At 37.7% G+C, this 22,598-nt stretch overlaps 1 protein-coding gene across 1 annotated transcript in view; it reads left to right on the top strand.

The window, feature by feature from the left end:
* Positions 1-251: 251 nt before the first annotated feature.
* The window catches only part of Cpb1 (carboxypeptidase B1), a 28,058-nt gene continuing 5,711 nt past the window's right edge, over positions 252-22,598 (top strand). Inside the window, exons 1-9 of the mRNA XM_051185923.1 lie at positions 252-385; positions 476-551; positions 9,664-9,788; positions 15,718-15,817; positions 15,906-16,007; positions 16,725-16,826; positions 18,791-18,901; positions 18,984-19,074; positions 19,843-20,045. Of these exons, the coding sequence (XP_051041880.1) occupies positions 321-385; positions 476-551; positions 9,664-9,788; positions 15,718-15,817; positions 15,906-16,007; positions 16,725-16,826; positions 18,791-18,901; positions 18,984-19,074; positions 19,843-20,045 (975 nt within the window). The 5' untranslated portion in view covers positions 252-320. The remainder of the gene's footprint in view (positions 386-475; positions 552-9,663; positions 9,789-15,717; positions 15,818-15,905; positions 16,008-16,724; positions 16,827-18,790; positions 18,902-18,983; positions 19,075-19,842; positions 20,046-22,598) is intronic.

The raw sequence follows: 22,598 nt of genomic DNA on the forward strand, positions 1-22,598 counted from the left end.
TTAAGCATACTTGAATCTATCTGATTTACTGTATGTGGATCTAATTTCAAAATGAAAATGAAAAGACTACAACACAGATTTTACTTTACCCCCCTCCCAATGATTCTAGGTTTAATGTGCAAATTAGACCAACTGAACGTGAGATCATTTGCTCCTTCTACAGGTGCTGAGAAAGATAACTTCTTAAGCTTTATATGTCTACCAAGATAACTGTGCCAGGAAAATTATTAATCAAGATCTGATAGTGGAGAAAAACAGAAAGAACACTCTGGAATATAAAAAGGTGGGACCCAGCTGCCCAGTAGTCCTAATCAGACACAATGTTGCTGCTACTGGCTCTGGTGAGTGTGGCCCTGGCTCATTCTTTTGAGGAGAACTTTGATGGGTAAGTCCATAGTTCCTTATAAAGTAAGTCTGCTAGTTTTTGCACACATTGCTGAAATTTAAGTTTCTATTCATTATTTTTACCACTTAGCAATCGGGTGTTCCGTGTCATTGTACCTGATGAAGATCACGTCAATTTGATTCAGGAACTGGCCAACGCCAAACAGGTAAAGTGACAGTTCTGTGCTTTACACTAACATTCAAGCCCAAGTTAGTCTGATTCTGCCAAAGAGCGATGTCATGAAATATTCCTTACAGGATTTTTAGATGCAAGAAATAAAACTTGGAAAGTACTTAATGCCACAATGCTTTCTTATGCTGCTTAAATTAGACTTAGCAAGCCCTGTAGTATTATAAATCCACATGACCTTTTAGAAGAGCTTACAGTGACAGCTAGATGAGTTGAATCTGTACTGAAGGTCATAGCACATCTAACATGCAAGTCACTTCCCTTCTAAGACAAAGGAGAAAAGTGACCACTTTGGAAATGACTGGAAAAAAACAGGCATTTGTCCATTTTGTCATTTCCATAAACCATGTGTCATTTTTCCCTTTGATTTTCTTTCATTCCTCATCACAGAACTTGAGTTTTCCTGACCTTGATTCTGGTTACCTTAATGATATGCCTTGGTGAAGAAAGGGAAGATAAAATGCATACGTGATTCCCATACTATTCTTTTGCTTTAAAAAAAAAAAAACCATGCTACTCAAAAAATAATCCATAGTGTTAGAATCTATGTTTTTGAGTATATGGATAGTGTGGCAACAATCTACTTTTGAGTACAAATATTACCAACTGAGTCAATGCTGTTTATCCTTAAGTATATGTGCTTAAATAATCTCTTTGCTCTTAGGTGTCAGTCTGCCCATCTATCCATACATCCATCCATGCATCCATCCATTCATCTATTTGTTACATATCTATCATCTATGTGTATTTCTGTTTTAACTTTTAAGGTAATCATGGAGAAAAATTGTAAACTGCAGAAAGTGCCATAATTATAAAATGCGGCCTTTCTTTCAAATCTGGAATTTCCTCGTAGGAAGTAACACCCCCGCTTGCTGGCTTTGATTGGTGATTGCTTCCAAGGACAATAGCAACACTTTACAAACCACCCTTTTGATCTTGACTCATTAGAAACAACTGAGTCAGATATCAGTTAGCTCTAAGCTTTGTCTTCTGTGCCTTTCTAGCATCTCCCCTTTTATTAGCTTACAGAGTCTGGAACATTCTGCTCACCTCCAGAGACAGTTCAGCTTCCCATTTCTTTTTGAAAACATATCTTTCAGAATTGGCAGTGGGCCTCCAGGAATATCCTGATGGATATGTATGCTACAGGGCTATCACTTGCCTTCATTGCCTAATAGATTTTTATTACTAATATACTTTTTTCACACCTTAGGAATATTACAACACACTCCACTTCTATTAAACTTGGGTCCAATAAGAATCATTATTTTCTTCTCACATAAATCACCCTCAAATAAGTTCTGTCCTCTTCTCAGTGCTTACCTAATTGGTTTTTCTTTTAACAAAATTTTAGGCTTTTAGATTTGCTTTACTAAACTTTATATTTATGGACTGTTTTCAAAATGCTGAAATCCTTTGAATGAGATCAGATCCTCTAGGACTGGAGTACAGATGGTTAGGAAGCACCATGTGGGTACTGGGGATCAGACCCAGGTTCTCTGAATGTTCTTCACCTCTGAGACACCTCTCTAGCACCCCACATGTCTTCTTGATTTATGTCTCTCATAGGTGAGGAAAATGTTGAATTAGGGGTCCACAAAGAGAGGCCTTCATTACAATTCATTTAGTCAATATTTAATTACCATCAGTCCCCAATATACCATTTAGTGCATTTTAAAAATGAAAGTGATTCATGAGCTTGCTCTCCTTAGGATAATGTGGTGATATCTTGTTTCTACAAATAAAACCTATCTGAAAGTCAGAGAACAGAGCTTGCCACTAGCTAACCACAGAGGTCTGGAAGTATGTACAGACTAACAGGAAAAGGGGTAGCTGGACAGAAACAGGATATAAGCAGGGAGAAATAGCAACTAGCTCTTTTGTCTGCTGAAACACTAAGGAGATAAGATGTAGTGATGGCTTGCTCCTTCTTTCTGATCTCTCAGCATTTTCCTCTGTATCTGAGTCCAAGTTTTTATTACTTAGACCCATTAAGAACTCCTTTTACAAGTATGCTCAACTAACTTATGGAAATAGGCGGTATCTAGAGACATCACTGTGTGGTTTACAAAACTGTGTATCAGGAAATACTTTCTGAGATCAAGACTCTGCTATGTTAGTAGTTAGATCTTGCAACTTGTCCTTCAACCCATTCTGCCTCTCAGGGACCATTCTTCTTTTTCTGAGTACTCATAGTCCATCTGCTTCCAGTTGGCTCAGCAGCTTATTGGCATCAATGCCAGGTCCCAGCAGTTATCACTTCTGTTTCATCTATTTCCCAAAGAACTCCTCCACTCCCCTATGAGCTCTTGGAACTATTTTATTTCTCAACATGGCAATATCATCTGCCATATTGTTTTAGCCACCTAAATTTTCCCATTTAATTGTGATCAAACAGAGAGTCTGGTCTCAGAATCATTAGGTTTAGTTTCTGGACATACCGATTGTAGCTAGTCTTGTGCTCCTCTCTGCACCTCATCTTCCTCATTTGTGGTGGTAGTAATACTATCTCCATAGAGGGCTGTTGCAAGAGTTCAAATATGAATATAAGTATGCCACTTGGAAATAATTAGGAAGAACCATGTAACCATTTGATGGCTGTTGTTATTGGCTCAGACTTTTGAATACAATTTCCATGGCAGTATAATCACTTTCTCCTCATCTACCTTGAACCTCAGTGTTCTCTTTCGTAATTGAAAAATCTTGAAAAAGGTGGAAGCCAATGGAGAGGTAAATAGGCCAACTCTCCTGCAGCTCTCGCAGCACACTCACTATTCTAGCTCCACAATGAAAGGTGCATGCCTCTTCCTTATGTTTTTATTTCCAACATAAATTTTCAAAAGATCAGGTGGGTGCAGTGTATTCTGGGATGTAGCCTTCCTGATAAGATCATCAAAGGAGCATCTAGTCCTTTTATTTATCCTTGGCCAGTATGTCCTTCCTCCCAGCTTTTGAATGTGTCCTTTTAAGAGCTAGATGTATTGAAGGATTAGAGATGCATTGTACTTCAGCACCCTCGCTTGTCATCTGTAATTGCAGAGTGGGGGTTTTATTTTACCACTTGTACTCACATTATAATTGGTCCTCTCAATCAAGACACTTATAGTGACACCAACTCTGTCCTCTTGATTTTCCTGGATTCTCTTTCTGGAGTTTTAAGTATATTTTCTTATGCCTAAAGTAACATTATCTCTTTCATCGTTGACATATCAGAAGCTTTCTTCCTGCTATCTGAATTAGGTCTGCAGTAGAAGTTGCTTTACTTGCAAACAAGGGATAAAATTGTCCTCAAGATAAATAAGAGACCTAGTAGGTGTTTGACTCCCAGTCACTCACAGTGTGAAACAAATCTGTGCATATTTGTGAAAACTCAGATTCCCCAGTATCAATAATTTTGCTCTTATCTGACAAACTTACCTCCCAAAGAATCTAACAGGAAAGACAGGGACTCCTGTAGTCCAGGCTCACCTGAAATATGCCATGTAGCAGAAGATGGCTTTGGATTATCTTCATGCTTTCACCTTCCAAGTACGGAGATTGCAGGCATTTGCATTCATGTATGGCTTTGTGCAGTGATGGAGACCATATCCTGGACTTTCTGTCCAGGCAAGCACTGTAACAACTGAGTAACATACCCAGCCTAATTTTAAATTGATATGTTACTTGCCTTTATATTAGTGCAATGTGGTATTTTTTTTATTTATTTTATATAACAAAGTCCATTTAAATGAAAACAAACATTTATAGACAATATTTGGGAATTTGGGCGTTGTTCTTTCCAAACTACTTCCTGCTGGTAAGGGGCGCTGTCATGGGTGATTCAAAGAAGATTCCGAAATCCTGGCTGTAGTCTGCAAGGCTGCTTTGTCCAGCTGTTTTGAATGTAGGATCACCTGGTACTCTGTTTCAGGTGGTCTGGCTTGATCAAAACACATTCGTCTGGAAGGAATCCACATCTTTTCATTTTCTGTGGAAACAAAATTAGAAATCCTTTTCCCCAGTAACTTGTCCTTGAACTTAAATTTTGGAGTCAAAGCATTTTTTTTAATTTAATTTATTATTTTACATGTCGATCCCAGTTCCCTCTCCTTCCCAGCCTCCCTCCCTCCCTCCTTCCCTCCCTTTTACCCTCTCTGCCCTCTCACATGCACTCTAAACACCCCTCCCATCCCCCCACCCCAATTCCATATGTAGGGGAATGCCATCCAGTTGGGGTCATGTAGGTCTGACAGGTCATGTGAAGTAGGGACTAGGGCTTCTCTCCTGTCTCTAGATTAAGGCAGTTATCCCTCCATGGGGGGGGGGGGTGTTCGCAAAGTCTTGTGTGCACAAGGGATACATCCTGGCTCCATTGTCTGAGGTCCCTTAGACTGCTCAGTCCTTCTGGCTGAGACCCATATTCAGGGAGGCCTGAGTCAGTCTCATGCTGGCTTCCCAGCTATCAGTCTAGTGGCCATTAGCTCCTCCTTGTTCAGGTAAGCTGTCTGTATGTGTTTCTGCCGCCTGGTCTTGTCCTCTCCCTCTGCATCTGAGTTCTACTTCGACTCAGTGTTTATGTATGGGTGTTTGATCCTGTTTCCAACAGGCATTAGTTGAGGGTTACATGGATAAGTTAGTTGTTGATCTCACTCTCCCGGAAAGGCATTTATGATAGCCTTTCCACGGAAGCTGAGATTGTTAGTTGGGAGCAGTCTTGTAGTTCTCTCGACCTTTCTTTGTGTTCAATTTTATCTTCAAACCAATATTGGCTCCCTGTTTTATGTTCTCTCTCTCTCTCTCTCTCTCTCTCTCTCTCTCTCTCTCTCTCTCTGTCTCTCTCTGTCCTGTCTCGCTCTCTCTCTCTTTCCTGTCTTTTATTCCTAACCAGGCTCAATCTTCCTGGTCGCACATGTTTTCCTTTCATCCCTCTTGTTTTCTCCTACTTCTCTCTCCATTTGCTGCCCCCCCCAACTTCCCCTGAGCTCTGGGGGACTTGTCCTTCCCAGTTCTGTGAGGGACTTTATATGACTCTCTTAGAATACACCTTGTATCCTAGTTTCTCTGGTGGTGTGACTTATAGGCTGGTGATCCTTTGATCTAGGTCTAAAATCGATATATGAGTGAGTACATACTGTGTTCCTCTTTTTGTGACCAGGTTACCACATTCAGTATGGTTTCTTCAAGTGCCATCCACTTGCCTGCAAATTTCAAGATACCATTATTTTTTTCTGCAGAGGAGTATTCCATTGTGTAGATGTGCCACATCTTCATTAACCATTCTTCAATTGAGGGGCACCTAGGTTGCTTCCAGGTTCTTGCTATTACAAATAGTGCTGCTATGAACATAGTTGAACAGATATGTCTTTGTTGCATGGATGTGAATCCTTTGGGTATATGCCTAAGAGGGGGATTGCCGGGTCCTGTGGTAAACTAATTCCCATTTTCCTGAGGAACTGCTGCCATACTGATCTCCAAAATGGCTGTATGAGTTTGCACTCCCACCAGCAGTGGAGGAGTGTTCCGCTTTCTCCACATCCTCTCCAACATGACTCATCATTGGTGTTTCTAATTTTAGCCATTCTGGCAGGGCAATGGGGTATTTAATAAGAACTCAAGTTACACACCATCTGGCTGACTAGACTTATATTCTCACAAGATTACCACTTAAAGATAGTCTTTTATAACCCAACAAATGTTCCATGTGGATCTCTGTCACTCAGTGCTCTATAGGATAATGTTATAATTTAGTTTTATAACACTGGCCCATATAGCTCAATTTCTCACATTTTTATGATACATTTAACTGTGTTTCCCTATTTCTCATTCACAAGTTACTCTTATTCCTGAAATTTACCCTCCCTCCTTTTGCTATTATTTGAGATTCTCATTTGTAACCACTGGGTGATTGGTGATTGCTGTGGAGATGCAGCGCTCCTCCTGCTTTCCTGGTTCCTGTGGAGCAATGGGTCTGTCTCCAGGACCACAGGTATCACACTTGCAATGCTCCACATGGGTGAATGATAACCACACCAAGTTTCTCTATGTCAAAGGCAATGTTTTCATGTTTTGCTTTGTTTTGCAAGACTACATCAGATCCAGTCCAGAGCCTTCCCTATAGTAGGCAAGCAGTCTAACACCATGCTGTACATTTAGCCCTTCAAATGAAAATGTTGAACAGCCTCAAGTTAGACCTGTAAGTTTTGTCAAACATTATAATAACCCTTTTAAAGAATCCATCATTCCTATAACAGAAGTTCAAGGAAAGTTACACAAACACATCTAGTGTTTCAATATTTCACAGAGCTAGGAAAATGAGTAAGAAGTGAGGAAATAAGAAAAGGTAATTTATAGGTTCATAACAGAAAGAGAGGTTGTGCTAGAACCATCCTCAAACACATCATGCAAGCATTTGTTGCTCTAAGTGGACAGTTAACATCTTTATAAATACTCTTCCAGAACAGACCCTGATTCAAGATTGAAAGAAAAATAGCTCATTTGAAAGTGCAGTAAGCACCATGAAAACATGGGAAAGGGATGATACAGAGAAGAGAGCATAGTCAATGCAACACTATTAAGCCACTGCCACAAAGGGTTATTGGGGCATGAATCACAGGGATTCTCCAGGAAATGGTACGAACCACATATTTTAAAATTATCCCACCAATGAGGTTAATGGGTTGGAAATCTAGAGTTATTTCCTAGGGTCATATGTTAAGTAAGTTCCCAGAGTTATTTGTGCATTATCCCATGTCCACCTGGAGTGTTTATTTGGCTTTTCCTGGCTCTGGAGAAAAGGGCTTCAAGCAAATATATATATATATATATATATATATATATATATATATATATATATATATATATATATATATAATCACTTAAAAGGTGGGGTCCTGGGCACACCAAATGGTCCCAGTAATTATGAGGGAGACAGGCACTGTCATTGTTGGCTGTGGACACTTAGAGAGCTCCAATGTTAAATCCCTGCATCTACAACTGAGATAATATTGGAATGTCAGGAACACAAATTTAAATGTAATGTTCAAAAATGGACTTTCTCTTCTATCTTCATTGCTTTTGTCTTTATAGTGCTGGATTTGTCACTATACCCCAGCTTCCTCTGTGTCTGTTGTGATATACCTTCACACTGTTAATACTATCATTTTAGCTCCACCCTGTATTCTCCCTACTTCAACTCTCTGGTACACCTTTAACTAATCCTTTGCTATCTACTAATATTGTATTCTGTCAACTGTCTGGTATACCTATACTGACACTCTTTTTCTAGGATCCCTCTTGTTGAAATCACATGTGTTGTTCTTTAGTTACAATTATAAGAATAAAACTGGAGAAGAGGTTGGGTTGGTCCCAGGTGAGGGTCCCTAGTGAGTTGGGTCCCAAGGTAAAGGACCATGTGGGAGAGCATAGCAGGTTCCAGAGCAGGGTGACAGAGGCAGTGAGGAGAGAATAACACACCAGGCAGAGCTTAAATGAGGAGTTTATTTAGCAAGGGGAGTGAGGGAGAAGGGAAGAGACTTAGAGGCACCAGGAACAGAAGAGGAGAGAGGGGGAGTGGGGGGAGAGAAAAAGAGGGGGGTAGCTGATGGCCAAGGGAAAGCAGAAGAGAGAAAGCAAAAGGGAGAGGAAGAGAGAAAGCAAAAGAGAGGAAGGGGGGGGAGAGAAGAGAGTGTAAGTGGGCAGGGGTCTGACTTTTAAAGGGGGTCCTTTACACCTGCCTGCAGACTAGTATTCATAGAACCCTGGGCTGACCAGAGTACTGCCTGAGTGCATTCTGCCAGGTGATAGGGGCAGGCCAGCATAATGCCTGAATCCTTACAACATGTCCATCATTTATAGCCTCCACAATGGCCCAATATCCACTGGACTAGACAGTGTTTTCAAGTTCAGTGGAGCCATCTATAGTTACTAGATTCCATGCAAGTACACCAGAAATTTGGTCACCTTAAAACCTTGCCTCCTCAGTTTCTGGTGCACAGTCTCCAAATTAAAAGCATTAGAATAGTCAAATGTGTCCGTCACACTATTATTTCCTACAATAATTACTCTAAAATCTCTCTCAAGAAGATAAAAGTCATATTTGATTCACCCACTACTCTGTCACCAACCTGAAGACCATTATGTAATAAGCCCAATAACAGCTAATGAATAAGATGGGAATTTCATTATACTACTGGACACTCAAGAGTATCTTGTTTCTGGCCACACTTCAGAATACATCAGGAGGCTCATATTCCTGTGACTTTCAGAGAAATAAGTTCCAAGATTATGAAAATATGTCTACTTAAGTAAAAGAAGGCTTAATTTCTCTCTACTACCTTTTTGGTCTGTAGTTATCACTCAGCAGCTTTATCCATTACCATAGAGATGGCTATCATAATATAATAAGCAAGTGTTCAATAAAATTGAAAAACATAAAAGGACAGCTAGAGATGCTATAGTAAACTAGTATTATGAGGAACAATTATGTTCTTCATGATTCTTGTTAATCAATGTTTTAATTATATGTCCATGTATTTGTGCATGACTATATATGTGTATTTGTGATAATACAGTGTATGTGTATAAGGTTTATGTACACCTATGCTTCCTGATATATACACACACACACACACACACACACACACACACACACATATATATATATATATATATATTCATCTGAAGCCAGAGGGGATATCAGATATCTCATCTATCATTCTCTACCTTATTCCCTTGTGACAGGATTTTTTGCTGAACCTGAAGCGAGGAAGGTAGCCAACAAGTAATCTTCCGGTCATTGCTCTACTCTGCTCCTCACTATTGGTACATACAACCACATGCAGTTTTGTAGCATGGGTCCTGGGCATTTGAATTCAGGCCTTCATGCTTATGCAGCAAACAATCTTATACACAAAACAATCTCCCCAGTATTGTAGACATTTTTATTGACATATAACTGAATTGTTCTTACTTATTAAAATGAGATATTTATAAGAGATTTCCTGAATTATTTAAAATTTAAGGTAATTGTATGGAGAAGAGAAATCATGTACACTCAGATCCTAATTTGTCATTGAACTATAGATGTTTATTTCATTTACCTTTTTATTCAGATTGATTTCTGGAAACCAGATTCTGCTACACAAGTGAAACCTCTCACTTCAGTTGACTTTCATGTTAAAGCAGAAGATGTTGTCACTGTGGAGAACTTTCTGGAAAAGAATGAATTTCACTATGAGTAAGTTTATGCTTTATACTATCAAAATTCTCTCCTCTTTTATTAAACCTGTGAATAACCCAAGGGAGCTAAAATGAGAAGAAGGCTATGTTTCTCCCAATACATAGAGGTAATGGCAGAGCTAGAACCAGATTAAGATTCAATGGCATTTGTATTCAGTTATTTTTCTAATGAAATATTTTGTGATCTCAAACCAGCCAACTACTTTAAAATGATAAAGAGAGTCAAGGCTAAGCCATGGACATTGTTATCATCTGGACATAGTTTTAACCTCAACTCCTCTCTCTGGCTGGCCAACCACACCTCTTGTGGGCAGAGAGGGCTCCTCATGTTCCTGTAGTTTAAGTCTAGAGATAACATAGCCTTTTGAAAGACTCCACCACTAGTATCAGGAGATGTAAAGAAGAGTTAAAAGAAAGGAGTTGGATAAACTGTTAGATCATTCTCCCCAAATATTGCATTGTTATGTCTACATCATTCAAGTGAGAATTCCTTTAAAGAAGAGAAGGCTGTCCATTGGCTGACACCCTAAATTAAGTGTTTGGTGGTTAGATACAGAAAAGAGTGGCTAGGACTTTATATCCATTAGAAGAAGATAAACTTCAAGTGAGGGATTGCAGTGGTGTAAAATAGTTATTAGAAAAAAACAGAGCACAAGGGATTGAGCAGAATGAATGAAAATTATGGCTCAGGGAGGAATGACCAATGAAATGGGGCTTTGGTTGAGAACTGAAGGGTATTTAGGGGTCAGCCAGACAACAACATGGAAACACCATACTCTAGGTAGAGAATAGATGGCATGCTAATGGCTTAAAGTTAAAAGAGAACATGCTGACTCTGCGGCATCTACAAGAAAGGAAGGGAGTGCTTCCTCCAGGGGTTGCTTAAAAAGGAACAAAAGGAACTTGAGTCCAGTGTAGGATGTTCAGCTGCTTATCCAGAAATTCATGGTCACACATGTAAATCTGTATTATGTTTTGAGAAAATATGATGTACACTATTTTAGCATCAAAATTACTTTGTTGGGTTTTTTACAATTTAAAAATGTAGAAAACAGTATCTAGGTCAAGGAACATGTCAGAAGTCAACTATAAAACTTGTGCCAATATCAGAAATGGTATAGACATCAAGGGAAATGCTTTAATGTAAAACAAACCAAAGCCTGATGTTGCCTCTGGCAACTTTCTGGCATGAGACCTTAAGATCTGCTTAAATTTCCCAACCCTCAGTTGGGATGTAATGAGGAAAGATGACAGTGATAAACGAACAACATGCTATTGATTTGCACTTATAATCTTACTACCATTGCAAATCCTGCTCTGGTTTGCTGTTGTACAAAAAGGGAAAATGCACTTGCCTTTATATTGACTTGTTTATTTAAACATTGTGTGTGTGTGTGTGTGTGTGTGTGTGTGTGTGTGTGTGTGTGTGTGTGTGTTTGAATACATGAGCTCAGTGCTGTCAAATCCTCTGGCAATGGAGTTACTGGCTGTTGTAGACATCCTGATGTGGGTGCTCAGAACCAAATTCAGGTCTTGCAGAAGAAAAGTGCATGCTATCAGCTGCTGAGCATCTCTCCAGCCCAATATAGTGTCCCTTTAAAGACAGCACAATACTGCAGTGTTTTACTCCATTATCATGCCTTATCTCATTTCACTCTCTGGTCCTTACTAAAGAAAGTATCAACACGCTACCTTAAACAGGCTATCTCTTAAAAATTGTAAATTGAAAACTAAGTCTGATATTGTGTTCTTATAATGAACAAGGACTTCTAAATTCTCAGCTTGAGGTGCCTTAATAAGCTCCTTAAAGATGAGTCTCTATACAATTCTTCCAGAAAAACAAAGAGAACTGACTGTGAACTATACCAGTAGAGACCAAAAAGATGTCTTGATTCTGTTCATATATCATATCAGTGAAATGATTCCAACCCCTGTCAGTCTTCATAAACACCATAAAGTAGAAGATTCTCTTCATTTTTCTAATGGCAGACTTCTTGCACTTATGGTTGCACATTGTCTTGTGCATAGAGTATTCCTTGTTAATGTTAGAAACTCTGCTGAGAATATTGAAGCATATGATTTTCTGAATAGTAACAAAGGCCCCAGCAGTCCTAGAAAATCACTCCATCAATAACTAAATGAGTCACAAGCAGTCCTTACATACTGTTATTATCTCACATCTGTGTCACCTTGTTTCTCACTGGCAATGCCTTACAGATAAATGTTTTTGCATAGAAAGAGATTGTCAGCTGCACAAATTTCACTAAGATATGGTTCATATCTGTTCAATGTATTACATACTCTTCACTATGATTTGCATCATACAGCAATTTCAATCGTATCTTGAGTTATCATGGAACAAATTTCAAAACATGTGCATAGAAAAAAAGATAAATTGTGGTTCCAAATGCCAAGACTATTATTCAGAAAGAGTTGGAATTGGATAGGTCTGACCTTTGGATTCCAGTCTGAGGCTAAACTGACAGAACCCTTTGATGTGCAGTCCTCTGCATGATCCTTTCCTAAAGAGTCCAAAAGGTTGTCTCTTCCCTAATTTAAATCAGAGTGAGATGGAATGCTGAAAACTGCCTAGACCACCATTTTTTTCCTACATATTAAATAAAACTGTGTAGGGCTGGAGAGATGGCTGCTCTTTCAGAGAACTAAGCATTTAGTTTCCAGTTCTCAGATAGTGACTCAAAACTATCTGTAATTCCAGTTCCAAAGGATACAGTGCCTTCTTCTGTCCTTCATGGGCACTACATGTACATGGTGCATAGACAAACATACAGGTAAGACATTCATACACATAAAAGTTTTTAAAATCTTAACAAAAGAATTGTGCAGGCAAGTTTCTTTGAGTAACAATGGCCACATATTAGGGATTTGATACTTCATTTCCAGAATCCATGACAGGGGGAGGCAGGAGGTCTCCCTATCCTTTCCAGCTACAATGTTCTGTATTTTACTGAGAGTCATGGTGATCTAATTTTCTTGCATATTTCAAAAAATTCAAAAGGGAATTAACTAGATAGCACTGTCATAAAAGGCATATGAAAGTATATAATGTATATCTATGTTTTTTTTGGAGCCACAATGACGTTTTAATTTTTTACAATAGTAGCTAATTCTTTATAATAATATTTTATAGTACAGTTTAGTTCTTTGTCCTAAGTCTAATAAAGCCAACAAACTACAAGGCTGCCAGAGATAGTTTGAGGTAAACCCCAGCCTCTAATCAATAAGCATTGCATTTCATGTGATCAACAATATCCAATTCCCAATTTAAGAATAAAGCTTTGGATACAATGCTACAATTTACCTTTCTTTGTGCACAGGTTTTTTAAATTTGTTCCATAATTCAAGATCTGACTAAAATTGCTAAATGATAAAAGTATTCTGATGTTCTTTTCCAAGGTGTAAAGAGATATTTTTATTATTGAGTATCATCTTTAATTTAAACTGTTTCTTTAATACTTTTTTACCTGAATTATTAATAAAAATGCTGACTAACACAGTAAGAATTCTAAAAGAATTATCTCTTTCTGCAATAAAACAACAGCAGCAGCCTTTCATAGTTGTTAAGTCTTCTCTAATTCATTTGAACTTGAGGTTGGCTGTGTTAAAAGGATAGCTACATGTATTGTGAGCTCTGCTGTTGCCTCCACCCAACACTGCTTGCTGAATATTAGCAATGGCCATGATTATGGCTTTAAATAAGAAATGTGTACTGTAAGTCTTAAAGCTGTGGAGTGCCAAGGAGCAATTAACTTAGGATATATTTTCCCCAGATACCCAGTGAAAGGACATGCAACTTACATATTTTGTAGCACTTCTTATGTATAAAGAACTAGGGATATAGCTCAACTGTATTTCACCTTGCATGTGCAAGATCCTGGGCACAGGCCCAACCACTAAAAAAACCAAAAAGTTAAAGTATACATCACCTACCATCTCTACTGGATCCTTCTTCCATTCCAGGAATTTCATCTGTGTTTGGCAGGATGATATTGAAATAGAATTGTTTTCTTAAAGTTTTCTGTCAGTTGCTTGGTTTTGGTTTTAAGTTTTTGTTTTGCATTGTTTTTTTATTGTGTTTGACAAAAAAAAATTGTATCCTTGAAGATCATTTTCTCAATCTTTTTCTAGCTGAAGGTTTAGGGTTGTTTGTTTTGTTTTGTTGTTTGTTTGTTTATACTTTTGAGGACATCTATTTAAATGACAAAGGATAATGAGTTTTACTTCATCTCAAAATTGAAAGGGTGTTGAGTATCCTATTTCAAATCATGAAATTAAAGCCCAGAGAATACATGATTTTTCTCAAACCAATACATAAATTGAGTCAAGCCACTGCTTTGACCTTTTTTTATTCTTGACTCATGATTCCTTATACTTTCTTTCAAATTTTTGCCCTTCTAGTTAAGATGTTGTGACAAAGAAATTACTTATAATTGCAATTCCCTCAAATGTATTTAACCTCATCCCCAAGTGATTGAAGCAAGGAGTCAGTTTGCCATAGCTGGCTTTGGAAGTGGAGGAGGCAACTGTAGCCAAGGAATTCAGGTGGCTAGGAGCTACAAAGGGCTCATCAGGATCAGTTTTTCCCTAGTTGCTCCTGACAGAAACATATCCACACTAATATCTTTCTCTCAGCCCAGTGAGACCTGTGTAGGATTCTTAAATTCCAGACTTATACATTAATCAACCTATGCTGCTTTAAGCTACTTAGTTTGGGATGGAGCACAGGATACTAACTCACTAACAAGGTTTTGATGATTATTCCAAAGAAAATGTCTTTGCTGAGATAAACTCTAAGATTTGTTCCTTTTTCTCTTTTAAATGTTAATAGAGTTAATTGTAAGAAAGAATTTACTAAGAACTCAAATAAGTCATTTAGCATTAATTTATGGCATTTTCTATAAACAGACACATTCTTGTACTCAAATTTACCAAATGCAGGGAACTACATGGGAAGCTCATAGGGTATTCCTGATTTCATCCCTTGAGTACAAGGGATGAAAAAAGACTTTTGATGTGTGTCTGAAATTCTCTCGTGTCAGATAAAACCACAGGAAAGCTTAACTATAAATGACAGAAGTTTTGCAAACTGACCTTGTTCTGGAATATTCAGAGATTAAGGACATCAATGCTTAGATATTTTTCCCTTTCAAGCATACTTTCCATCCAAAATAATAAAGGGAGAAAAAGATAAATACACATGCACACATTCATACACATATACATGTGCCCCTAATGTAAGAATTTTTCACTGAATTTATAGAAATAAAGAGTCCTCAAGTGCCCTGTCTCTTTAGTTTTAGTATTGTCTTGCTAAATAACTGTTATTAGATTATCAGGTCAGCCAAACAGCAAAGAAGACACTAGTTCTTTAAACTCAGTGTCTTTTCACCTGATAAATACTTAGTGTTATATTATTTTTGAATTTTCAGCCAGTAAGTTGTTCTCCTAAAATTCTGAAGATTGGCCCTCAGTGACTCTCACATTACAATAGTGGTAGTGAGTAGATTTCTGGGACATGGGGTGTTAAGATCAGGAAAACACCTGAGGTTTAAAAACTAAAATAAAACAAATATGACTCAGATATGTATTGTTGTGTGGGTGTCCATGACTCTGAGGCAAATGTCTGGATATCAAAGGAAACCATTTCTGTGTTTAGGGTCACTAAAGTATGTGAGGTATGGGCCCTGTAAGATCCCATCATACTCATGCTCCTCAGAGTCCTCAATGTCTCACTGTGATTGGTAATAAAATCTCCCTTAAGTAGCTCAGCTTGCAGAGCCTCAGCAACAGTGTGTGAGTCAATGGGGTATCCTGTAGCGTCCACTAAAACTATGGCTCTTGCCTACATGTGTGTTTCCTGGACAGAATATGTTCATATTCAGAAACATCCACTTTGACTCATACAGGGTATTGATAAGCAACGTGAGAAATGTTCTGGAAGCCCAGTTTGATAGCCCCACCCGTGCAAGTGGACACAGTTACACCAAGTACAACAACTGGGAAAAGGTATGGGATGCCCCTGAATCAGATGCTTTTTCGAGAGCTTGGAGTTTGAACTATGTCACATTAATCCAAGAATGATTCCCTTTGGTAGATAGAGGCTTGGATTCAACAAGTTGCCAGTGAGAATCCACACCTCATCTCTCAGAGCACCATTGGAACCACATTTGAAGGACGTAAAATGTATCTCCTAAAGGTAACAGTTTTTAAACATGACCTGAGCATTTTAAATCAATGAATTCTGATTCACTAGCATCTGTTTTGTAGACATGTTTATTGAAAAGAAAGAACTCTATAGCTCAGACTCCTTGGATTCATTGTTCTATGTGTATTTTCACATAATTACTTTTGATCAATTCAGAAGGAAAATCCAGTAAAACAAGAGACATCCCTGTAAGCAACATAAGTTATGAAATTCTCCTCTCTCAGAAGTGGTTTCCAAGTTTGTTTGCAAGTTGCAAGATGCTACTGGAAGTCATCTGTCAGGCTATTCTCATTTATTAGGCCACATTACACTTAACAACACAGTTTGTTTCCTTCATCTTCAATGCCACTTTTGTCCTGCAATTCCAGTGACAAAATGAGAAGATGAGAAATGAGTGGAGAAAAGAAAATCTTTCATAAAATTAGGAACAATCATAATTACCTATAATTAGTCATCTGATTGTCTCAGCTAATAACAGTAGCTGAGAAAAAGTGCTACAAGAATATAGTATTCAAGCTTCTTGTGGCAACATAGACTTGATAAGCCTAATAAGAATACAAGCTTTCAGCTTAAATACAGAGATTGTTCAAACACAAGAACAGTTTGAGTATCATTAGGTTTCACCTGTTGAGTCCAAAGGGAGCAGATGTTAATCCCTGAGTGCCATGTGGTCCATCACATTACTCCTTTTCTTCTTATTTATAATAGGTTGGCAAACCTAAACCAAATAAGCCTGCCATCTTCATTGATTGTGGTTTCCATGCAAGAGAGTGGATTTCTCCTGCATTCTGTCAGTGGTTTGTAAGAGAGGTATGTCCAGAAAATTATTTTTGACAAAAGAAGTAGAAAGTAACAATTTTAATTAATTAATTTATAACCTAATGACATGGGAATGTAAAACATATAAACACACACAATAGCCACAATTATCAGTTCTAATTGAGGAAAATTAGTTTTAACATGTGTCAACAGACTCTTGTAAGATATAGATTTTTAACTTAGAAAAAATGGGTTTATTTCAATTTCACTAAATTGTACTTTCTCACCTGCTTTTGTTGGACTGGCTGACAGCTAAAATGGTGATTTGTTCTTTAAAAATTGATCACCAGTGTGACCATTGTCTCTAATAAGTTAAAATGCTGAAGTTCTCAAATGTCCATGCATTCATATTGGTACAAATGGATACTTCACAAAGAAAAAGAAATAACCATTTCTTACAGGAGAATTCCAACCAATATATGTGAAATAATGAATAAAATCACCTTTAGAATATCTTAGTGATAATGATTTCAGTAAGCCCTATGAAGGATACTATATCAGCCCATAAAACTCTAAGGAGATACATTAGGGAAATCTAGGTAAAGAATAAGTGGGACTCCCTGCACTATTTTTATACCTCTCCTCTAACTCTATTTCTTAATTGTATCTGTGTGGCTTGGGAACCAAGGTGATTGTAGCCTCATAAAAAGAGTTTGGTAATGACCCTTCTGTTCCTATTGTGTGGAACAATTTGAGGAGAATTGATATTAGTGCTTCTTTGAATTTCTGGTAGAGTTCTGCACAGAAACTATCTGGCTCTGGACTTTTTTTGGTTGGAAGACTTTTGATGACGTCTTCTATTTCATTAGTGGTTATAGTCATTTTTAATTGGCTTATCTTTTCTTGATTTAAAAATCTAAAATCTTATATTGATATGCTTCTAAAATAGAAGAGTTTATAATATGAAACCTATTTTCTTTTTTTTAAAGTTGCTTTTCTTATTATTATTTTTTCTTATTTTGCATATTGATCCTAGTTCCCCCTCTCTCCCATTCCCTCCAACCCCCCTCCCATCCCATTCCCCCCATACACACACTCCACAGGGAGAGTGATGCCTTCCAGGAGGGATCATCAAAATCTGTCAAGTCATTTGGAGTAGGCATTAGAACTTCCCTCCTGCTTCTAGGGTAAGGGAGTATCCCTCCATGGGGGATGTGCTCCCAAAGTCCTTTGGTGCACCAGAGATATATCTTGGTTCCACTTTCAGAAGTCCCTTAGACTTCCCAGGCCTTCTAATTGAGACGCATGTTCAGAGGGTCTGAGTCTGTCCAATGCTGGTTTCCCAGCTGTCAGTCTGGGGGTCCATGAGCTACCTCTTGTTCAGGACAGCTGTCTCTATGGGTTTCTGTAGCCTTGTATTGTTCCTATTTTCTTATCACTCCTCCATCTCTGCAACTGAATTCCAGGAGTTCATCTCAGTGTTTAGCTGTGGGTGTCTGCTTATGTTTCCATCAGCTACTAGATGAGGGCTCTATAATGGCAGATAAGTTAGTCATCAATCTCATTATCAGGGAAGGGCATTTAAGGTAGCCTTTCCACTGTTGCTCAGATTGTTAGTTGGGGTCATTCTTGTAGGTCTCTGGACATTCCTCTATAGTCAGTTTCTCTTCAAGCCTATAATGGCTTCCTCTATTTTGGTATCTCTCTCTGTCTCTGTCTCTCTCCCTCCCTCTCTCCTCTCTCTCTCTCTTCTATTCATCCCCTGACTCAATCTTCCTAGTCCTACATGCTCTCCTCTCCTCTCCTTCTCTTTCTCCTAATTCCCTCTCCACTCACTGCCAGTTCAAAAAACTTTTGAATTAATTTGCAATGCCTTGTCCAAAAAATCTTAGAGAAAGTTTGAATTTAAATGTAGGCTAACAAGGGAGGCAGAAAAACCTGCATCCAGATCATGTAAATTTTGATAGCATCATCCCTTCCATCCCATAAAATCCCATATTGTTATTCACATACAGGCTGTCCGCACCTATGGACAAGAGATCCACATGACACAGCTTCTTGATGAACTGGACTTTTATGTTCTGCCTGTAGTTAACATTGATGGCTATGTCTACACCTGGACTAAGGTACAAGAACTCAGAAGGACTTATGAAATTCACACCAGTTACTCCCTATGGTATTTGATGTAAGTATATAATCTGCTTTCAGAGCCGAATGTGGAGAAAGACCCGCTCTACTCGGGCTGGAAGTACCTGCGTGGGTGTAGACCCTAACAGAAATTTTAACGCCGGTTGGTGTGGTGAGTATCTGGCTAACCACTTTGCAAGCAGCATTACCAAGCACAAGAGGTAAAGTAGCATAAGAAAACAATAGGTCAATATTCAAAAGAAGAAAAAGTACAAAGGTTTATGTATTATGTACTTTTATGTAAAGAACTTTAACTTTCTCAAAGCACAGAAAATAATTTATTGATATATTTGATTAAGATATATGGAGCAAAGTTCTGTGTTGTATTCCCAGCTATGTTAAATTCTGGAAATGAACAACTGGCAAAACTGACACAATCCAACAATGTGAGAAATGTATTTACAGAATCAACTTAACAACTATTTAGACACAGATATTAAAAATAATCATTTAAAGAAAATTGTGATGCAACTAAATAATCATAGTAACAGGATTGTTTTCATGAATATTATTGATTCTACCTTATTAATTTTCCTATACTGTCTATACTATATACATATATACAGTACAGATTAAAGTGTAGTCAGAACACAGGGATACTACTTGTTTTCATAAATATTTTGAAAGACCAATAATAAAAAGATGTTAGTTATTTCATGTGTAATTTCTTGTTATAGTGGCTTAAAAACATGTCATCCTAATATATGCATAGATAAATAAATAGATGAAAGACAGATACCAAAAAGAATTGTTAAAGAATCCTGAGAAAGTGCCTTATATTATTTAGCTTCCTAATTTGGAAATCTAAAACATCTAGCATCTGCTATGACAACTTCAGTAGGCGATCATGGGCCACTAATAGGAATATATATTCCTGCAGAAGTGGGAGCTTCTCGAAGTCCCTGCTCTGACACTTACTGTGGACCAGCCGCAGAATCTGAAAAGGAGACCAAGGCCCTGGCAGATTTCATCCGCAAGAACCTCTCCTCTATCAAGGCCTATCTGACGATTCATTCATACTCCCAGTTGTTGCTCTACCCTTACTCCTACACAAATAAGCTGCCTGCTAACTATGAGGAATTGGTGAGTGGGTGCAATGATAGAGAGCCTATTTCAGTATTGAAACTTTTTAATTCTGAAAGAAGTTGTCAAAACAATGTCTGGAAGTTTTCTTATTATTTTAAGGAGTAACGTGTGTGTATGTGTGTGTGTGTGTGTGTGTGTGTGTGTGTGTGTGTGTGTGTGTGTGGTATGTATGTATGTATATGTATATCATATATTAAGGCATTGAATTATCTGAATAAATTGAATGAAAGAAATGGAATTTTGATACAAAGAACAATCTCCCATGAATGTGATTTATTTATTATTATTCAAGATGACAGTAGTTCCATTTAGCTTTACCATAATAGTGATTATATCAGTTACTATTCTATTGCTAAGATAAATTGTCCTGACAAAAAGCAAGCTAAGGAAAAAGATATTTATTTTGCCTTATGGTTCCAGAGGAGATGGAGTCTATCATGGCAGGCAGGGAAGGTAGAACAGGAGCATGAGACTGCTCTGGTAGTCAGGGAGCAGAGAGGTCCCATGTTGTTCCCACATGGAAAACAGAGAAAAAGGAGAAGTGGGGCTAGGCTCCACAACCACAAAGCCGCCAGTGAGACGTTTTATGCAGTAAGACTCTCCCTCCTAAAGATCAAACAGTACCATCAGCTTAAGACTGAGTGCAAACCCATGACCGGATGAAGGGCCTGTCATTTTCAAACCAGCACTGATCAAAAGATTATCTTATTTGTATTGGACACAATCGACAAAGTCCTTGATGGCACAACTTATTTTTGTCAATGTCAAGTAACCCCATCTAGATTTTACACAAATAAAATGTGGCAGAAGGTGTTTAGAAGTTGTAACATTTAGTAGATAATAGCTTTATCTGTGAAGTCTTAAAATTGTTCCATTGTTTGATCAGATAAAACAGTAATAAATTATGTAGTAATCAAATAGTGCAGTTGAGGCATTCTAAATATAGAGAACAATGTTTTAAAAGTTAAATATCTTTGACTCAAAATATTAGTACTATTTTTCAATGATCAAGATATAATCATGTGTTCAATTAACTATGGTGAGTTCATACAAGTATCACACATCAATGTACATATATATATATGTATATTTTAAAGCATGATTGAATCCTTCAAGATTATATATATATACACATATATATATGTATATATATATATATATATATATATATATATAATTTTTTAGCTAGCTATCATAAGTGAGACCAAAGAGAGCAAAATAAGATTTAGAGCATTTGCATTGGGGACAGACAGACAGATACACACACACACACACACACACAGAGTTTTTTTAAAGTAACTCTATTGATTATAAAAAGGTTCCTAAAAATACAACTTCAGAAGAACAGTAAAAATGTGGAATAATAAGAATATGTGAAGTTCAATTTGCATTTAGCCATTCCATATAATTTAAAGGAAGAACACAAAGTGGTCATGATTTCTTCTGGTTTCATAAACCATCCAGTCCCTCAGTGTAGACTTCCTATTATAATGTTATTTTACCTTCAAATAGAATTGTAAGGCTCAGAAAAATGATACTTCAATTTTTAAAATTCTAAAGGACAAGGAAGTATGAAACTAGGAGATTTATTTATGGTTAGAGGAAATAAAAACTGTGAGACATAGTGGAAAATCCCTTCAGTCCTAGCCATATGGCTGCATTTACCAGTTGTGAAAAAATCCCAATCTTTGGTTGACACACATAGGCTGGTTAACAACAATAAATAATAATAATACACCAATTCAATTTGAAAAGCAGGAAGCTAGAATAATACCATCTCAGTACATTAACACAGCCCACACACTGAGCCAGAATAGCACATAGTGAATCCATGCTGCCAATCCAGGACATAAGGGCCTTTCTGCATTAGAAACTATAAAATATCCTTAGAAATTCTCTGGTATGCTTCTCATTTTTAGCCTAGACATTAAAGCTTAGATAATGTGACACTATTAGTAGGGGTAGCCCTGAGCCTAGTGATAGTGGCTATTGGAAAATTCCTTAGCTTGCCACAATTTCCAAAGATTTTTTCTTGCATAATATATCCTGATAATGGTTTACCTCCCTCTTCCTTCACCCAGTTCCTCCCCCCTCCACCTCACCCAGATCTACTCTCTTTCTGCCTCTAATTAAAAATCAGAAGAAAACTTCTAACGAATAATTAAACTATAACAAAATTAACAGAAGAAAGGAGATGATACAAGCATTGGAGACTTATTTGTTTACATATTCAGGAGGTCCATAAAAATACTAAACTGGAAGCCATAATATATACAGAGGGCCTGGTACAGACCTGTTTGGCACTGTGCATGCTGCTTCAGTCTGTGAGTTCATACGAGCTTTGATCATTTTTATGCTTGCTTCTTGGTGTTCTCCATCCTTTCTGGCTCTTACACTCTTTCTGCCTCCTCTTTCTCGGGGTTCCCTGAGCTCTGGAGGTGGAGCAGGGGTGGATTGAAAAAGACATCCCATGTACAGCTGATAATTTTAAGATGTCTCACTCTCTGCATAATGTATATCTGTGAGTCTTTGTTCCACCTGCTGCAGGAA

This window comes from Phodopus roborovskii, unplaced genomic scaffold (genome assembly GCF_943737965.1).
Source record: "Phodopus roborovskii unplaced genomic scaffold, PHOROB, whole genome shotgun sequence".
Lineage (NCBI taxonomy): Eukaryota > Metazoa > Chordata > Mammalia > Rodentia > Cricetidae > Phodopus > Phodopus roborovskii.